Consider the following 18,955-nt stretch of genomic DNA (forward strand, 5'->3'; position numbering starts at 1 on the left):
ATCTTTATTCAGATTAGAACATCATATTATAAACATTTTTTGTTATAAATATCTCACTAATTTTACATTCCATCTCTGCAAGTCTTTTATATTTGAAAGCATTATAATTATTGACTTTGGTGATAACATGAATAGTGAAATGAATTGGCTATTGAGGAAGATACATGATAAAGTAAGTATAACATGATAAGTATTGTGGATCGACAGGTGTGTGGACACGCGATCTGACTCACCAGTAGATGACGAGTACTGTGACTGGACCACCCAACCTGTGGACATCAACGCCTGTCACGTGGCCTGCCCTGGTGACTGTGTGCTCAGTGCCTGGTCCGAGTGGAGTAGTTGTCCAAAGGTGAGAAATTTGTTTTATTCTTTTATAAAAATTTTAAATGTCACGAATTTCATTGCTGAATTAATAGAACCAATTTAAACAAACAGTCTCCATAAAAATATTTTACTATATTGTATTCATTGCAAAATTAATATTTTTCCTGCAATTCGAACATTACCTAAATATCAAAATTTCAGATTTGAATTCTTTATTTGTCAGAATAATTTATTACAAACAGTAGTCAGAGTGCATTATAATAAATCATGCATAAAAAATAATAATATAAATTTAACTAGCAAACATTTCATCATTATCTAATCTCTTTGACCATTTAAAAAGTCCAGAATACAATAGTAATTCCCATGCAGCAGTGAGGATTTTAATGACTGTCAAAACTTAACCACGTCAGTTTCTGACCTCAGAAATGGCACTACAGCATTGTAGAGTTGGATATTTATGTAAGTTTGCGTTTTTCAAAAAAGGAAGTTTGGTGGTGTGGAATAGTCCGATAATTAGTGTTTGTAATAATAGGGACTAATGCTATAATTATAGGAAATATGAGAATTTCATTTATAAGGATGAGAGTTTAAAAAATACATGTTGAAGGAAAACGCAACAGATTATTGAGCTGGATGAAGTTTCTGCAAGAGTCCCTGGGAAAAAGGCAAAAGACTTGCATTGCGTTCTTCTGCAGCTTGAAAATGTGCAGTCTTCTCAAATCCAGTGCTCCCCATATCACCACAACATAAGAAATTTAAGGAAATATGAATTCATATCTTGAATTCAAGCAGGACCTGTCTATGAATATAAATTGCAGTCTAAAAAAAGTAAACAGACCACTAATGGTTCTTCTGGCAATCAAATCAATATGACTTGATAAAGAGTCTTCATCACTACTCAAACCAAGGAAGCTATTGCTGAGGTCAGCTTTACTTCTCTGTCTGCCAGGTCAAATTTATTTTTATAATCTACTATTGTTTATCATTAAAAAAAATGATTCTGTTCGTTAATTATGCTCTGACAACAATTTTAATTTCATTATAAAGAACCATTTTAAAGTTCAGCACTTATAATATACAGCAAGTAGAATAATTTTATCAGGATAGTGTTCTTCTAATAATAGGTTTTGTAGGTGCATACAGTATTTAAACATACAAAAAAATGTATCCAGTAAACAGAGATTAATCTATTACTCAAGATTAGAGGTATTGGCCATTAGAAAATTGATGAATATCGTTAAAAATCTTGGGAAGGGCAAACAACTTTTTCTGTATAGAGAGACTCATCAGCAAACTATTTTTAACAGGGCTGCATTGGAAACGGACAACAACAGCGGACTCGGTCCCTTCTGCGAGCAGCAGCGACAAGAGGTGCCACCTGTCAGCACACAATACAGACGCAGGCTTGCCAACTGAACATCACCTGCTTCACGTACCATTGGGTGGTAACCAACTTTAGCTCATGCTTACCGTTGGGTGGCAGTCCTTGTGGGGAGGGCATGACTACCCGAGCTATTTACTGCCAGCGGAGTGACTCCAGACCTGTGGAAGACAGGTAATAGTTCTTAAAAATATGATTATAAGCTTTTCGTTCTTTAAAGTGCATTATAAGTTATTCTTTTACTTGCCAAACGAAAGGTTTGAATAAATGTATGAAGTAATTATATCTTTTTAGTTGGTGCAGTGAAGAGACTAAGCCAACACCAGCAGAGAAATGGTGCTATGTTGACTGTCCGGTGGACTGTCATGTGGCAGAGTGGAGTGAGTGGAATGCCACGCAATGCCACTGTGGAGAAACAGGTGATGAGCAGATATTTTATATATATACCATATATTCTTGTGTTTGGCAGATTTTACAATCATAAGTTTTCAGCTTTTATACATGCAATATCTATAAGTAGCAATTGAAATATAACTCACATAAAATTATTTGAGTTGTTACAGTGCCCATTTATTGTTAATTATGTGTAATTGGTTTCCTATAGTAAAATTAAACCGCTTCATCACTGTCAATAAAGTAGTAAAAATGTCGTAATTTCATTAAACATATTATTCAATACATACATAGACACGTATTTTAGATAACACTGTATAAACCAGCTATGATGTTCACAAAATGACATGGAGTAAGACATGTTTAAAAGAACTTATACATTGAATATAGTAAAAAAACTGGTTAATTGCAAGAGTTACACGTTTTATTAACTGTTTTTAATTTTAAATTACTTAAGCACTTATTGGCTTATATACAAATATGTATGTACTTCTTATAACTTAAAACATCAATTTTTGTGTGTTATTGTGACAATGAGGAAAATGCTAATGTGTCACTGTACTCATGTTATTGTCAGTGTACTCATGTCTGTCTGATAGCCTAAACCTCTGTGCTCATCAGGTTTCACTTTCCCCCATATCTCCTTTAGCAAGTCCACATAAGTCTTGCTAGCCACTGGTCTTATGAGGACCACCTCCGAGCGGTCCTTCTTTGGAGCTTTTTGTTTTCATGGTGGAAAGGCTGTACCACCCCTTTCCCACCAGCATCTCTTATAACTTTCCTAGAGGTGGCATAAGAAGTTCTGATTGGCATCCCCAAACTCAAGGGAATGAATAATCAATCCACTATTCCAAACAGATTCCTCTTATCCTCAGACCACTTATTGGCAGTACCCATAAATATTTACCAGCACTTTTTCCTACCTCGGTTCCTGAGGCCTGTTTTTTAGTTTTCCCATCCCAGAATATCCAGATGGGAATACACCTGGTCAAGGACTAAAGTGGCTCCTGATCTTCAACTAAGTGACCCATCAGCAGAACAAGTTCACACAGCTTACCACTAGGAAACGTTTGAGGTTTCTCTACAGATGTGGAGCAATTCCAAGGTCATCCTTGACAGTGCCAAATCTCAGTGCAGTGTTATCAGTCTTTGGACAACCACTCTTGGGAAGAGAAAGACAGGATAAAGGGGTAAGGAGGGGAAATGAGAAGCTGATAAAGGAGACAGGATGGCTCCTATGGCTTCTCTGGCTAGTGAACCAGACAAGTCACCAAGTGTTGAAAAAAGTATTCAACCATGTTTTGGTACTTAGGCTTACACATAGTTAGACTAAAATCGTAGTTCATTTTAGTAATCTGCCATGGTTGCCTAGTCAAATAGTTGGAGTTAGAATCTTACTTGGAAAAGTGTAAAGTGGAACCTTTTCCCAGCTCAGGAAATTCTGTGCTCACCATCCATGTACCGGTACATAAAAATTATGTACCCTTGGGGGAACTTGAAACAGTGATAAAAGTGACAATAAAAACACTCTGCCACATACTTAAATTCAAGTAACAATTTCCTTACACTACCCTACATTTTTTCAACAAAGGTTAATTTAGCTTGTTCTGCTACCAGATCTATATATGGACTCTATTGTATAAACAAGTATTTTGCAGGTGTTAGCAGACATGCCTTCATATCAACCAACCCCAGCTCATCCGGTCGCCCTTGCCCCTCACCACTGGTTCAGTGGAAGCCCTGTCCAGCTGTGCCATGTTACACGTGGCAGACCGGGGCTTGGTCTGACTGCCAGCTACATGTCAGTACCACTATTCAACTTATCTATTACTGAATATTTCTCACGAATACAAACCAGATAAATATTTTTCATATGATACTCATAGATAAAAATAGATTATAACAAGTGCAATGAAATAAAATTCCGGATTATAAAATTATATATATATATATATATATATATATATATATATATATATATATATTTATATATATATATATATATATGAATAATTTTAAAAAGTCATAATGGATGTCTCATATGTAGGTAAACACATTTCAATTTTAAAATGGTAGACAAATTTATTTAAAACATTTAGTATAATAGTGATATTTTCATTCTGAATTACTCTTTTCAAAAATGACTTTTGGCATTTTTTGTTAAGAATTTCGAGTGTATGTATGTGCAGCTCCAAACTTAACTGTGTTTTCCTCTATTGCAGTCTATTTTATATGGTTTTCCCTTTCAAAAACTATAAAGAATATTAAAAACTGGATTAAAGTTTTTCAGAAGTGAAGGAAAAGCTTCAGACTTGATGATTATATTATCTTTTAGAGTATGTGTATTGACCACAAATATGACAATACGGGTATATTATCCCATCATTTTCAGAATTTTTATGTTCATAAATACTATGTAAAAATGTATATTTCAATGATAGTCCAAGTCTCCAAGTCCAAAGTCCAAGTCCAAAGTCCAAGTCCAATCCAAGTCCAAGTCCTTGTCCAAGTCTCATGTTGCATACCTAACTTACTTTAAATCATCCTAATTATTCGTTAAGCTTGACTGGTTTTCAAATTTTGCAAAAAATTATTTTTTAATATATGTATTCCTTTTCACTAAGCTACCAATCAGGTTTGTTACTTGCAGGCGCGGCTCCAGAATGACTTCTCGGGGGGGGCAAACCGTGCAGGTTGCCTACTTACAGGGGCAATAAAACCCAAAAAAAATCGTGAAATGAGAAACAGGGAATGGGGAAGTGTTTACACGAAGAAAAATGAGGGCACATTAATGGTACAGTGCAATAAGAGTATTTTATTCATGAACAATTCTAAAAACATAACATATCGAATTTCCAATTTCTACTACTACACTGTCAAGCTTAATTAATCCAAAGCAAATTCTAGCCGATGCTTACCACCTCTCGTCTTAGCAAATCTATCTATTACTTTTTCAATATCTACATTAACATCTCTGTGCGTAAGCATGAGGGCCAATCCAGTTAAGCGGTCTTGGCGCATTGTGCTTCTTAGCCACGTCTTAAGACGCCTCAATCCTGAAAATGACCTTTCTGGGGTTGCGTTGCTCACAGGGAGGGTAGTCAAAATAACTAAGAGGTGGTTAATTAACTGGTATGCCTCCTTATCGCAAGATTGAAGAACATCTGCAGATGACTTTGACTTTGGTAAGTTGTTTGGATCCCCTCTCGACCACTTACTGTACCATAATTCCAATTCGGCGCTGAGCTGCAGTTTTGCCATTTCAGGACTACTGCAAGGTCCGCCCGACCGCCACGCGCTTTGGCGCTCTCTGTTCTAGATCCTAAGTCTCGCGTAAAATGCCTAATTTTTGCCATCCGAGCCTGATTCTCGGGGGGGGCAAAAGCCCCGTGGCCCCCCCCCTGGAGCCGCGCCTGGTTACTTGTAACTTCTGGTAAACAGTTGGGTTATCATACAGGGCCTTCCTAAAATGAAGTAGGAAGCATAGTCTAACATTTTTATTGTCTATTCTTGAATCAGAAATCACAGTTCTCATAACTACTAATATAAACTCATGTATAGGGAGCCATGTGCGGCCACGGAGTGAGGAACCGCAATGTCACCTGTGTGCGAGGCGGAGACAACACAACAGTAGAAGCATGGCACTGCTCAGGCTCAGCCAACCGCAAGCCAGTGTCATGGGAGACATGTCACATCGCGTGTGACAGCGACTGTCAGCTCTCCGAGTGGTCTCACTGGTCACATTGTCATGGAGACTGTCTAAAGGATACAACAGGTAATCAACATTGTTTACCTTCCAGGTATTGTCTTTTCTTCGAAGGCTTGATCTGGTACAAGAGAAACAAAACATCTCAATCGCAATAAATACAAATTCCTTAGAAAGTTTTATTTTTTCTTACTATTCATGAACTTTTAACTTATAACATGTTTAAATACCTTCCTGGAATAACTTATGCACTCACAACACAGTGACATGGTGAAATAAATAAAACCTGTTTGTTAAGTCACTTTGCCTGAAATATAATCTTACATAATTTGAGAAGTTTATTGGTTTATAACAGGATCTTGTTTGATTATGTTTAATTTGTTATACTTAAATTCTTATTTGGTTAATCCACACTGATGTTTAATTTTTCAGTATAACTTGTGACTGTTATTTGTTTTTTTTTTTTTTGTTTTTTCTGTTCACAAACGATTAGTAATAATTTCCCAAAATTTGACAATATTAAATGGAGCAGATCACATAATAAGGCAAAGTTATCTAATTTGCCCATTTTTGGCTTTTGGGAGGTATTAGACATCCAATTAATTGACATTGATATAGGAGCTGCAAATAGAATGTTAGTTTTATACAAATCAGGAAACTTATCAGGAAATAAACTCAACAAAACACTGAGATTTTGTAGTGACAAGACCAGTATATACTCTGAAAGAGTTCCTGTTACGTCTATAGTCAACTTAAGTATTCTTTGCTCATGGCACTTTACTGTACTTAATGTTTATGTAATACAGAATTTTGATTGATTCATTTAAATTAAATTGCTAGATTATTTGTCTCTTTGATCATTCAAAGAACACAAAAATATTTTAGTTGAGTATATTATTTTATTTACTTTTGTAGTTTTATTTCCTGCAATTAAAAATTTGCTCTAATGCCAATTTGATCTTTACAGCAAAAATCAAATCTTAATAAATGCATAATTGATATGTAATGTAGTTGAAGGAGTTTTAACGGGTGATTCAAAAAGAGCGCCGGTTTTGAAAAGACAGGTAAATTTTATTTTATCGGTTGGCAACAATGTTTGACCTTGATTCTGATTCTATTTCTGACTACATTCCGATTGTTGACGCAGCTGATATTTCTCTCATTAGTGCATTCTGTGTCTAACCATGGAGCAGTTTACTTGTGCGCAACGAGTGTTACTAGTGAAAACGTTTTATCAGAGTGGAGAGAGTTATTCGGCTACTGTTAGGCGACTTCACGGTACTCTAGGATGTAATGAGGCACCGAATGAATCAACAGTTCGCAGACTCATGAAAAAGTTTCAAGAAACGGGTTCAACAGTCGACCTCAAAAGTTCTGGACGTCGTCGTTGTGCCCGAACTGAACAGAACATTGAGGTGGTTCGTGACAGTGTGGCTGTTAGCCCAGCGAAATCAATACGTCGCCGTTCTCAACAATTGGGTTTAAGATGTTCTTCTGTACGGAGAATTCTTCAGTACGATATCAAATATCACCCCTATAAAATTCAGCTGAAGCAACAATTGAAAGTGGCAGATCACCAGAAGAGACGACAGTTGATTGGGTATTGAGAAATTCACAGGAGGAAGAAAACTTCGCAATGAATATCATCTTCAGTGATGAAGCGCACTTCCAATTGAATGGATTTGTTAATAAACAGAACTGCCGTATCTGGGGTTCAGAAAACCCTCACATGATTAACGAAAGGGAAATGTATTCACAATGAGTGACAGTTTGGTGCGGCTTTTGGTTGGGCGGCGTCATCGGCCCTTATTTTTTTTGAAGATCAGGAAGGGCAAGCTGTGACAGTGAATGGAGACCGATACCGTACGATGATTAGGGAGTTTTTGTGGCCTCATTTGGATTAGACATTGACCAGTTGTGGTTTCAGCAGGATGGTGCCACCTGCCACGCTGCACATGAAACAATTGTGTTGTTCCGTGACCGCTTTCAGGATCGCGTCATTTCTCGTAATTCCGACCATCAATGGCCACCAAGGTCGTGTGACTTAACACCTTGTGACTTTCATCTTTGGGGTTATCTAAAGTCATTAGTTTATGCCAATAAACCCTGAACCATAAATTAGTTGAAGGAGGAAATTCGACGGGTTGTCGGCCAAATTGAAGTGGAAACTTGTCGTGCAGTCATGGCTAATTTCATGGACAGAGTTGTTGCATGCCAGCGTAACAGAGAATGACACATGCATGACATTATTTTTCATACATGAAATCGGAAGGATAGATGAACATATTTATGTATTTGATTTCAGATTTTCATTTAAATAAATCTCTTAATTTGATATATCGAAACCGGCGCTCTTTTTGAATCACCCATTATATTACAAGATGCTCTGTGTCTAAACTTTAAACATTTTCAAGAGGAGAACGCTGGAATCTCTCCAACTCTCTTCGCAGAATCAACAACTGAAAAGCTAATCCTTAAGATACATGTAACAATTATATCTAAACACATACTTGAATTTGAATCTTAGACTCTCTTATTATCCTATGTTCATTCATTCTGTATCTAAAAATTTAATTTTGCTGAGTCTCAACAATGTTACACTAAGAGCAAGTCGAGATAAACACTTTATTAAAAATGAAAATGAGAGCCAGATCCTGGATTTATGGCACAATACCAACAGTTGTGATTTGCTTTTAGGCTATGCCACACGATCACGGGCAGTGTTAAGGCCACCACAATCTAATGGAGGCGAACCCTGCCCTGAGGCCCTGTGGGAAACCAGAACCTGTGACCTCGGCCCTTGTCTCACCTTTGCTTGGACCATAGCACCAAACGGACAGATTGTGTGTCAACGATCAGACGGCCTCCATGTTGTTGGTCAGTTCTTTGCATTTAACAATAATTCTTAGTCAATTGTTTCATTATGTTATTTCATACAACTAATTATTAATCTACTGGTAATCAACCAAATTTTGGGTGTTGTTTCTTGGTGTACTAAAGCTTTCTACTAATTAACCAACACTTTAGTTTGAGTTTTTTAGTCTAATTTTGGGTTTTTATATTAAATTTTGATATTGACTATGACTATTGTAATGGGTTTTCCATTATTTTTTTTCGATTTTAACACACTGAATGTAACTGAGGGATATATTTTTGTTAGGCTTTTGTGGACCAAAAACTAATTTTATGATCTTCCTCTGTATACTATAAGGACCATTGGTGGCTCTCAGTTCTTTACTGGTTACAATATGTTCATGGCAATTCAATATTTCAACAAATATAGCCTGGAAGCTTACTAACTGAAGAGAGAAAAGTCATATAGGTCTTAGATGTTGCGTTTGCAACTATAAAATACAGAGTAGAGAAAGATTTTTTTAATTTTGACTACAACTGAGGAATCTATTTATGTTTAGTCTTTTGTGGACCAAAAACTAATTTTCTGATCTTCCTCTGTGTATTACGAGAGGGCCATTGGTGGCTTTCAGTTCTGTACTGGTTATAGTTTGTTCATGGCAATTCAATTTTTCAACAAATACAGCGTTACCTGGAAGCTTACTAGTATAACTGAAGAGAAAAAAGTCATATAGGTACTAATACTCTAATCTAAAACATCTAAATGTTGCTTCTGCAACTCTAAAAAATATAGCTGAGAAGGAAAATTTTGTTTGATGCTGTACGAGTATAATAGCATTAGGCAATAAAATCCAGTACTGTAATATAAAAGCTTGTTTTATTGCTTAGGTGACAAAGACCATAAAAAATACAAAAAGAACAAGACATGAATTGGTGATAAAGTATATCTCATGTGACTTACTTCCACCATTCACACCACCTCATATAACAAAACACATTAACAATGACATGAATCCTCTGTCATGAGTGTTTTCACCTTAGAGAGTTCACTGTAGTGCAGACAGCTACCGTGTGTTGCTGTGGCATTTCACCCGTCCTGGAATATTTTCTGGTTTTATTTGTAGTGTTTATTGTACCATGGAAATATCTGACACAAATAGACGGTTCACTTTGTTTGCATTATGATGACAAGGACACGGATAGTGAAAATTACTTAATGGACAATATATAAGAAATAACATAAATTTTAAAAAGACATAAAAAATCACTTTTATACATAAAAGAGTATATATCTAAACTCTTAAAAACCTGTCACTGTAAAAACCAATAAAAAAACAGCAAAACAACATAATTTTAGGTACAAAAATAAAAACATTAATGGGTTAATCTCAGTTGATAATTTGAGGTTCAGAGTAAAACACCATCATCCAATTAAAAATGAGGTGCCTTGAGCACACGTTTCACTGTAGTACCAACTAGTGCCCATAGTTAAAGGAGAAGGAAAAAAGTCATGGCTCGGACACCATATGTGAAATAACCAGGCCTGGTATAGTCATAACAGTCCTAGCCTTAATGCCTTGGTTCCACATTTAAAACTAGTAATAGCCACCAGAGTTCTTCATGAAGCTCAACGTAAAAGTTACATTTTAGTAATACCTTAATTTGAAAACTGAACCTTTAAAAACATAAATGGGTATAAGAGTTTGTTATTTTAACATTAGACATGTTAAAATGTTTTCAATGAAAAGTAGTACGATTACATTTAACAGAATAATCTTCAATATTACGGTAGGTACTGATATTTAAATTATAGAAACCAAAGAATTATTTAAGATATGTATTAAGTAATTCGGATTACTACTGATAATATTGTCTCTCACATTGGAGAGATAAAAGAGAGAATACTTAACGTAAAATACTGTATGTAATTTACACTTGGATGATCAGTTCTCTCACCATTGACAACATTATCTGTGCAGGAGGGTGTGACGGTAAACGTAAACCAACCTTGTGCGAGTGGAAGGGAGGTCGCTGCAACTGCATAGATGGTGCTGTCGTCCAACCTCAGTTTGCTTGTCTTGAACAGGCTCAGGTCCAAGCAAGACTCTACTATCCAAGTGAGTAGAAATGAATCTAAATGAGTTTTTCTCATTGTTAAAATAACAAAAATTTATTTACAACACATCTCTATCGGATTATCTCAATCCCTTTACGTGGATGTTTCAGAAGACGATGACCTGAATGTGTGGATGTTTGCAATGATCGGTATCGGCTGTGTGTTCATCGTGTTCGTGGCTGCCTCTATCTTCCTGCTCTGGTCAGTATACTCTAGTGCTCATCCCTGCAAGGAGAGTGCAGACGAGTGCCACCTCCTCGGCATCAACGACGGAAAAGCTAATCCTAATGATGATGATGACAGTTAAACCCGTCCTAAACTGTACTCCTAAACTGGTAGAAACTACTTGTTGTTAGATGGTGGCACCCATGTTAAAAATGCTGAATTGTATATTATTAAGTTTGGGGTTGTGATCAAAAGGTAGGCGTTTTACATAGTCTTGACCGTAATCGTTAACAAATTACCTCCCATTCAAAATACGGCATTTCCTTGGTTGTAAAAGTAACAAGAGTGCCACTATCTAAGAATTGACACAGGTCCTCTCTACTGGAAAGCACTACTCTTTTGTGCTGGATGACAAATTTTTATACATATCTCTTTTTACAGTAAACTCACCTATCACAAATGTTTATTTTACTTTACTGGAGGCTAGCTGCGGGGAGAATGCTGTTCGAGTTTAAAAAAAACTGTAGAGATATTTACTTTTGCTTTCCAGATAATTTTATTGATGTGATTTCTTAGCATAGTTTTTAATTAGTGTGTAAAACATTTGGTAAAATGAAGTTTTAATAATTTTGCAGTATTATCAATCTAATAATTAGTATGCATTCAGGGTTTTGTTTATTTATTCTTCTAATGTATCTTTATTATGATTAAAGGAAACATTAAATACTTTTACAGGTATAATATACATTTATATCCTTAACAAGTGAAATTTGCCATTCAATTTTACTTACATTATTGTCTGCTGTAAACTTATTTATCATCATTTGCCTTTGGCCATTCATCCGTAGATTAGACTAACTCACATTTCACCGCTTCAGCTGTCATTCTCACTATCTGTGTTGTTTTTCTGATGCCAAACTAACGAATCTAATGTAATATTTTCAGTAATACCGGAAGACAGTCAAACGTTCGGGCAAAGTAACAGTTGGCAGGCTACAGCCCCAGGAGGCTAACCACCACCAGCGGCTAACCTAGAGAGGTGGTTTATAAATTTTAGCAAAATCATTTGGTGCAGCTGAATTTTGTTGAAGGTCTGACCTTTACAGTCAGTGAAACAGGCCCTTCACCTTTCATTGGAAACAAATACTGCTATTAGTTCAGTGTGAAGCTGGTGTAGGTTTATTTTACAATTAACATTTATCATGGATATATTTTTAAAAACATTCATTAGATAAATGCGATTGTTCCAATAGTTTCAATTATAGCAGTCAAACTTTATCCCTAGATAAATACAATATTTTATTATAAGGGTTGCAACTAACAAAATTGGTATTGTAATTCATATACGCTTGCTATAGTAAGACAAACAACAAAAGAAAAAACATAAAAAAATCATCCACTCTCTTTCTTTCCTATCTCTTTTTTTAAGTCATGATAACAAATATTTTTTGTGCTGACAGCCAGTCTCCCACTTCGCAGGCCTGCAGCTTACATATATCAACTCAGTTGCGGCTCATCCATAAGGGCTTTGGGGTAGAGCCCCTCTCCTCCCAGTAAAAACCAAAAAAAATAATATTTATGTAATAATCCAACTATGTAAAATGGAAAAGTGCCTATTTTGTCTACCATCAAAATGTCATTAGCAAAATATTTGAAGCCAGCGCTTCCATCACAGTATTCAAGGACGCTGTCAGAGCAAAATAGCAAAAGCTATTGGCCAAAGATGGTGAGGCATATATATGCTTTTGAATAGGAGCTTTTGGGCAGAGCCCTCACTGCACTACTGCTGCTATCTATTGGGTGGTGAATGCAACTACGTGACACATAATTCATGATAATGCGATGACATCAATCTTTTATATGATTCCTATCTTCTGCTATAAGTATAATTAATAAAGGCATAACCATTTATGTTTATTTACCAATGCCAATTTTAGAGTATAAAGAATAATACGTGTAATAATGTGTTTTGAATAGCCCTCGTATAGCTAAGTAGGGTAATAATATAACAGAACAAAGTATTTATTTTTAAGCTATCTTATCAAAATAATATATTCCATCCTACAATATTTAAAACGTATTTACTATACAAAACATTCGTTTGAATTAAATAGTTAATAATAGTTTGGCGCTGGAACAAGAATTCTTAACAAATGCAGTAGGCTATGCTTAAAAATAATGAACTTTATATCGTGCTGAAACCATAAATGAGCCAAGATATCATAATGTTCATACGTTAAACTTATTTAGTGACATAACAACATCAAATTTAATGTTTATTATAGCTAAATGTCTTAAAAATCACTTTTAATTACTCACTACTAAAAAAACTCTCTCACTGTTTGTTAGGCCACTAACGGGTGTAGTGCCCATGTGAGGAGCCCCTCTGGTGTTCATGCCTCTGAACCGCCACTGTGATAACTAGTGTTTCATTTACAACTACTAGGTCAGTCAAACATTGATTAAAATATTTAATTTTCCCTTGCAGAGTACATGGGTATAGTTCTTTGAATAAAGCAATCTAGCAAACTGGCATTACAACTAACTTTAGTTCTAATTCGTACTTCTACCCACCACTCCATGCACAACAAAGTTCAATTTCCCCTGGGTATTGTTCCATTATAGCAGAGCGTATTCAATTATCTTGATTCCTTTTATAATTGGGTAGACAAAAATACATCTAAATTTGAATTATTTTAGAAACTGATTGTTTAATTGTCTTTAATTTATGTTAAGTGAAATAATTCGTAAGAAACTCAAGATCTGTTAAATTATTATAATATATGTTTAGGTGAATGGCCTGTGGCAAAGAAAATAAGTTTAACAAACAATTAATAGCAGATTTTGCTAAATTTGACTGATTGGCTCTATTGGTCTTCAAACATTGTTCTCCAAGTGGGTATTGAAAATAGTTTAAACAAAACCAAATTACTGATGGTTAATTGCCTGTTTTACAGCAGAAAGTGTTAAATTGCTCAATTGTAGGTTTATATGCTTAACCATGAACAGTATTTAAATGAATTCAGATTTCACAAATTTTAGATTGATAAATTTGTAGTAAAAGGGAATTCACTGAACACAGACGTCTCCTTTTGAATGGCATATTTCATTTCTTCACCAAAAGTAGTATGACGTATTGAAAGCTTATAAAGTATTATAACTTATTTGTATATTATTATAAATGACTTTACTTATAATAATTTAATTCAAGGTAATAGTTTTGTCTGTTATTACAGTATATTTTACACCCAGGATATTACTGTTATATTTTACTGCCAGTATATAATTAGATGAAATAACTGGTTTTGGATTTATACAGATTCACTGTACATTGTGATGTTCACTGATTTCCCTTCTTAGGTAGAATTCGAACAAGCCTGTACGATAGAGTAACATGATCTGGGCTGCAGCGTTCAGAATCCGAGCCACTTCTAACACACAGTTGTTCCTTGTTGAGATCAAAAATTATGAAAGTTTCAATCCTTTTGCAGATTTTCACACCACATACGAATTGCTTGGTTAAACATTGATGATTTTGAGAGCAGCATCGTAAATTATTTTACAGGTTTCAGATGCAATGTGAGAGCCATACTTTTGATATGATAAGTTGATTCAGAAATAGATTACAATAGTACACAACACCACATCATGATTGAATTAATTGGTTGTTTATTGATACAGTTATTAATTAGGTTTAAACACCAATCAGTAACCAAAAAACTGTTGCCAATGGAGCGAGTCACTGTAAAAATTAAACTCAGAACATTGTTACTGTTGAGATCAATTGTTGTTTCAAGAGATCAGTGATAACATTCCTTTAGAATAATAAGAAACTACACGATTTATAAACATAAACATGAATATTTGGGGGTTTTTAACATAAAATTTACTGTAACAATTGAAAAATTACAGTACTGTGTATTTATTAACTTTTACAGTTTTAATATTTGGTTTTTCTGTCATTAGAGTTACATTTAACATCAATATACTACTGAACTAGGAGTGTAAGAGTAAATATTTAGTTTAAAACGCTTCTTTTCTTCTTTGTTTTCGTTTAAATAATGAGTTTAATTTTGCTATTGAAGTGTTTTTATAGAATTTATTACTCATAGAAACAATGTTTTAAAATCTGCTACCATATGCTTTACACTTATTTCAACAACTGCCTGTTTTAAAGGCACCATTCCGTTTTTGTAACCTAAAAATAATTTTTAAATGTTAATAAATATACATTTTGCTTGAAGGCAAAAACAAAATCACTGTTTTCTAATCTAGCGGAAAAATTTCAACTCATTTCATTAATTTGAGAAATGTCTTCGCTTACAACTTCTTTCAATTAACTTGCCTATTGCCTCAGTATGAACGTGAGTGCAAGAAGGGATTTTTACAGTTTATAACAAATATTACTGTGAAGTGATGAGGACCATTGGCACAGTTTAACAGTCTCCCCGTGTTGAACCCCCCACTGTCACCCCCCCCCAGACATGTCACCATCCTACTCTATGTGTAACTGTAACACTGACCACCCCTCCCCTTTTGCTGTGTTAATGTTGTATAAAGTGTCAAATACAGTATTTACAGCTCCACTACTGCATATCCATTATTTCTTTATTACACGGATATAGTTTTAATTCCATCATCTCCTCTATGTGTGATTATTAGTGATATCTATGTTTTATACAATATTAGACATTTTATATGTATCATAGATATGTTTTTGTACTAAAATGTTTTATGAAAACTGTAACATAAGATGATGTAAAGCACGGACTTAAGCAACAAACAAATCAGTAGCAGCGTAGACAAATTTGTAAAATAGTTTAGCTGATCGAATTTTGTCTTTATTTTCGAATCTGATAGTACAATAAAGCACAAATCTATTTTTGAAGTCTTTTGTGAAGGTAGATTCTTTGGATTTACCCTTTAGTTTTGGAATGATTTTGTAATTTTTCTCTCTTTTGACCTGTGCGTTTGTTGTTTAAGAACCTGGAGGAGATTCGAATTTCTTGCGACGTCCTAGAGTAGTGGATTTACCTTGTACAAATCAATTTCATCTTTGTAATACTACCAACATGAGGCTTTTACAGATGATCAGTTCTGAGCTTCTGCTTGGTGGGGTTTCTTGTAAAGAGACTCCTGTTATTGTTTGTGGTTGTGATTTATTTGTTAACAACTTAGTTTTAGACATCGAAATGTTACTATTGATATATTGTCCTGATAAATGATCTGATTCTGTTGATTCTATCTGTGTTAGCTGTTACTGTTATGTTCAATGTTATTTGTTGGATATGTTGATGTAGTAGTTTTTTATTTTTATGATCTATCTGTTAAGTCGTTCTCAGTCGTACTTCAAAATGTTCCTCGACTTAACACTGTTTATCAAGAAGAGAGAAGTTTTCTTAAGGTTTGCTTGAGTTTCAAGATTTTATTTTTAAAAAAGATCCAAAATAACACACAACAAATTGAATTGTCTACTGAAGAATATAACCAATAAAATATTTTACTTGCACTTTTAATGCAAATATACTTTATATTACAATTTTAAATTTAATTAATAGCATTATTTTTAGTATGTGGGTTGTATTATTACCATCCAACTGCAATAGAAATATTTATTAAAGTGATAAGTTAAAGTTCTGTAAAGAACACTAATCAATCTTCATGTTACAGAAATTGTTTGAGTATTAACAAAATAATAATTTTAATTCAAACGATAACAATTCATGTTTTTACAAACTGATAAAAGGTAACATATATTTGATGAGTTTGAAATTCAAAATGAGATAAACAGTCACAAATTTTGTAGCTAAATAAGTACTAATGTAATTAACAACTTTAGTAACCTAAGTAAACTAAGTACAACAACTAAATAGGAGATTTTAGTACAAATTAAAAAGTCTGTTACGTTTCTGTAAAAATATTTTATGATCCATTATAATTCAACAAGTTACTTTCTCAAACAAAAAGAAGAAATCCTGTGCAGCGAACTACATTTGTTTGTCGACTTAGGTACTTAATACACAAATAAATGTTTAATACAAAATAGTTTGGTAATTTTTACCGCTTCAATATGCTGTTTTCTCATGTAAATGTCATGTTCTACAAATTAAAACTATTTTATCTTTCTTTTTTTGAAGAATACACGAGTATCACTAATGTGTAAAGTTTTTTTAACAGAAAAAGCAATGTATGTTTCTTTCTTTGTACTATATAAATCTATTATAATCTAATGTCCATTCACTGTCTAAAATTACAAATTTTAATAAAAACAATATCCCAAATATCTTAACAAATATTACAGTTTATTACAGGATTTTCAAACTACTAAATCTGTTTTACCATTAACAACACTTTTCTAAATAATAATTTTGTACTTATGAAAACAATATAAATTGTATGGAAAAGTTTTGTTGATTTTTATCTGAACACGTCGTCACCTGCCAGTGCCATGATCTGTAGGTTGTCACTTCGAACAGCTGTCACGAGGTGCTCTAACATGGTTGTGTCTCATAGATTAGTCGTTGGATCGTTCTAGATTTTATATTTACTATCAATTAATTACTGTACATAATTATATGTCTAGTTTGTGTTATATTTTAACGTTTATGTTCCTCAGGCACATGTTAATCTTACTAACTAGCACCGTGTCAACAAATGCATTGACTTCAGACGTCGTCTGATGTATCATATTTTCACCCCCACCCCATTGTTACATCGAACCATTGTTTGTAATGTATTGTCTACCAACGTCCAAGATTCGTAGTTACTTTATCTCATTGTAATATGACTCATGTTTGTGCTGATATGTAAAAATATGAGTTTTTATTTATTATTATTATCAATAAGTTGAAAAGCACAAATAAAACATTATAAAAATTGCTGAAAAGTATCAAAACTAAAATGTACTACCTGAAATTAATTTTTTTTTCCTTTTAATATTTAGCTAAGTAAAATCATGCTTAGTATTCATTCTTAATCAACTGAATTACTTTGAATTTTCTTGTGTGTAAAGTAAACGGCTTAGTGAGTTATTTGTTTAATAGCATCAATCATTATTCAGGCCAAGCAAAAACGCTAATGCGATCTTTAAGTTAACGGCAATGTGTTTAAGCTAATTTTGCTGTAAGTACCACATAATTTCCTGCCAGATTAGGAAAACGCTGATGGTTTAAAAATGTTTTCCGAGGTAAAAGTAAACTTAATTCGTATATCTACATATCTGGCCTATATATTTTGTGTAGACAATAGACAATATTTGTATGTGTATAAGCTTGTATATAAATGTTGTATACAGTAAGCTAAAACATAGTGGGAACTGTCCATTTACCTTACTTTTTGTATGTTTATTGTCATGTATGTTATATATATGAATATAATAAAATAATAAATTTAACTATATGTTTCGTTTTATTTAACTACCTTATGAATTTACTTTGAAAAGGCTGAATCATCAGGGAATATTTAGACCTATTGTCTTTATTTATCTGATTAACGATAATAATCACCAAAACATATAATTTTTTATCAACATAATCTAGAATTTTATAAGAAAAAAAGTAAGGAAGTCGCGGGACTGACCGACAGAAGTGACTACTCCTTATAACAGGCTGTAAATATATAGAGTATGTTTGCTAATTATAAAATGGTTCTTTTTATATATTAAAATAATATGATTTATTAAATTCTTCACATAAAAAAAGTTTTATGTTTTCTATTAATTGTATACATATTTCTTAAATATTTTTTACATTTAATATATTACAATGATCACTAACTTCTAAATATTAAAGTAATAAATATTTATACAGTTACATTATTATCGTTTATATTAGTTTCTAAAATCTGGTCGGAATCATTTTCACTGCAATCTTGTATATCCAAAATAATTACTTTATTTTCATCGTCAATACATTCTAAAAATGAAATTATAGGTTTATGAAAACTGAAATAAGAAATAAAAATTCTGCAATAAAATCTTGCTAAATATCTTGTAAACACAGCGTCTATTGTT

General features: G+C 33.6%; 1 protein-coding gene across 1 annotated transcript in view; it reads left to right on the top strand.

Moving 5' to 3' along the window:
- Positions 1–18,340, top strand: part of LOC124356798 (thrombospondin type-1 domain-containing protein 7A-like) — a 591,350-nt gene extending 573,010 nt beyond the window's left edge. The window contains 8 exon segments of the mRNA XM_046808007.1: positions 208–352; positions 1,638–1,885; positions 2,006–2,130; positions 3,763–3,905; positions 5,666–5,879; positions 8,508–8,687; positions 10,643–10,780; positions 10,890–18,340. Of these exon segments, the coding sequence (XP_046663963.1) occupies positions 208–352; positions 1,638–1,885; positions 2,006–2,130; positions 3,763–3,905; positions 5,666–5,879; positions 8,508–8,687; positions 10,643–10,780; positions 10,890–11,086 (1,390 nt within the window). The 3' untranslated portion in view covers positions 11,087–18,340.
- The last annotated feature ends 615 nt before the right edge of the window (positions 18,341–18,955 follow it).

This window comes from Homalodisca vitripennis, chromosome 3, assembly GCF_021130785.1.
Source record: "Homalodisca vitripennis isolate AUS2020 chromosome 3, UT_GWSS_2.1, whole genome shotgun sequence".
NCBI lineage: Eukaryota > Metazoa > Arthropoda > Insecta > Hemiptera > Cicadellidae > Homalodisca > Homalodisca vitripennis.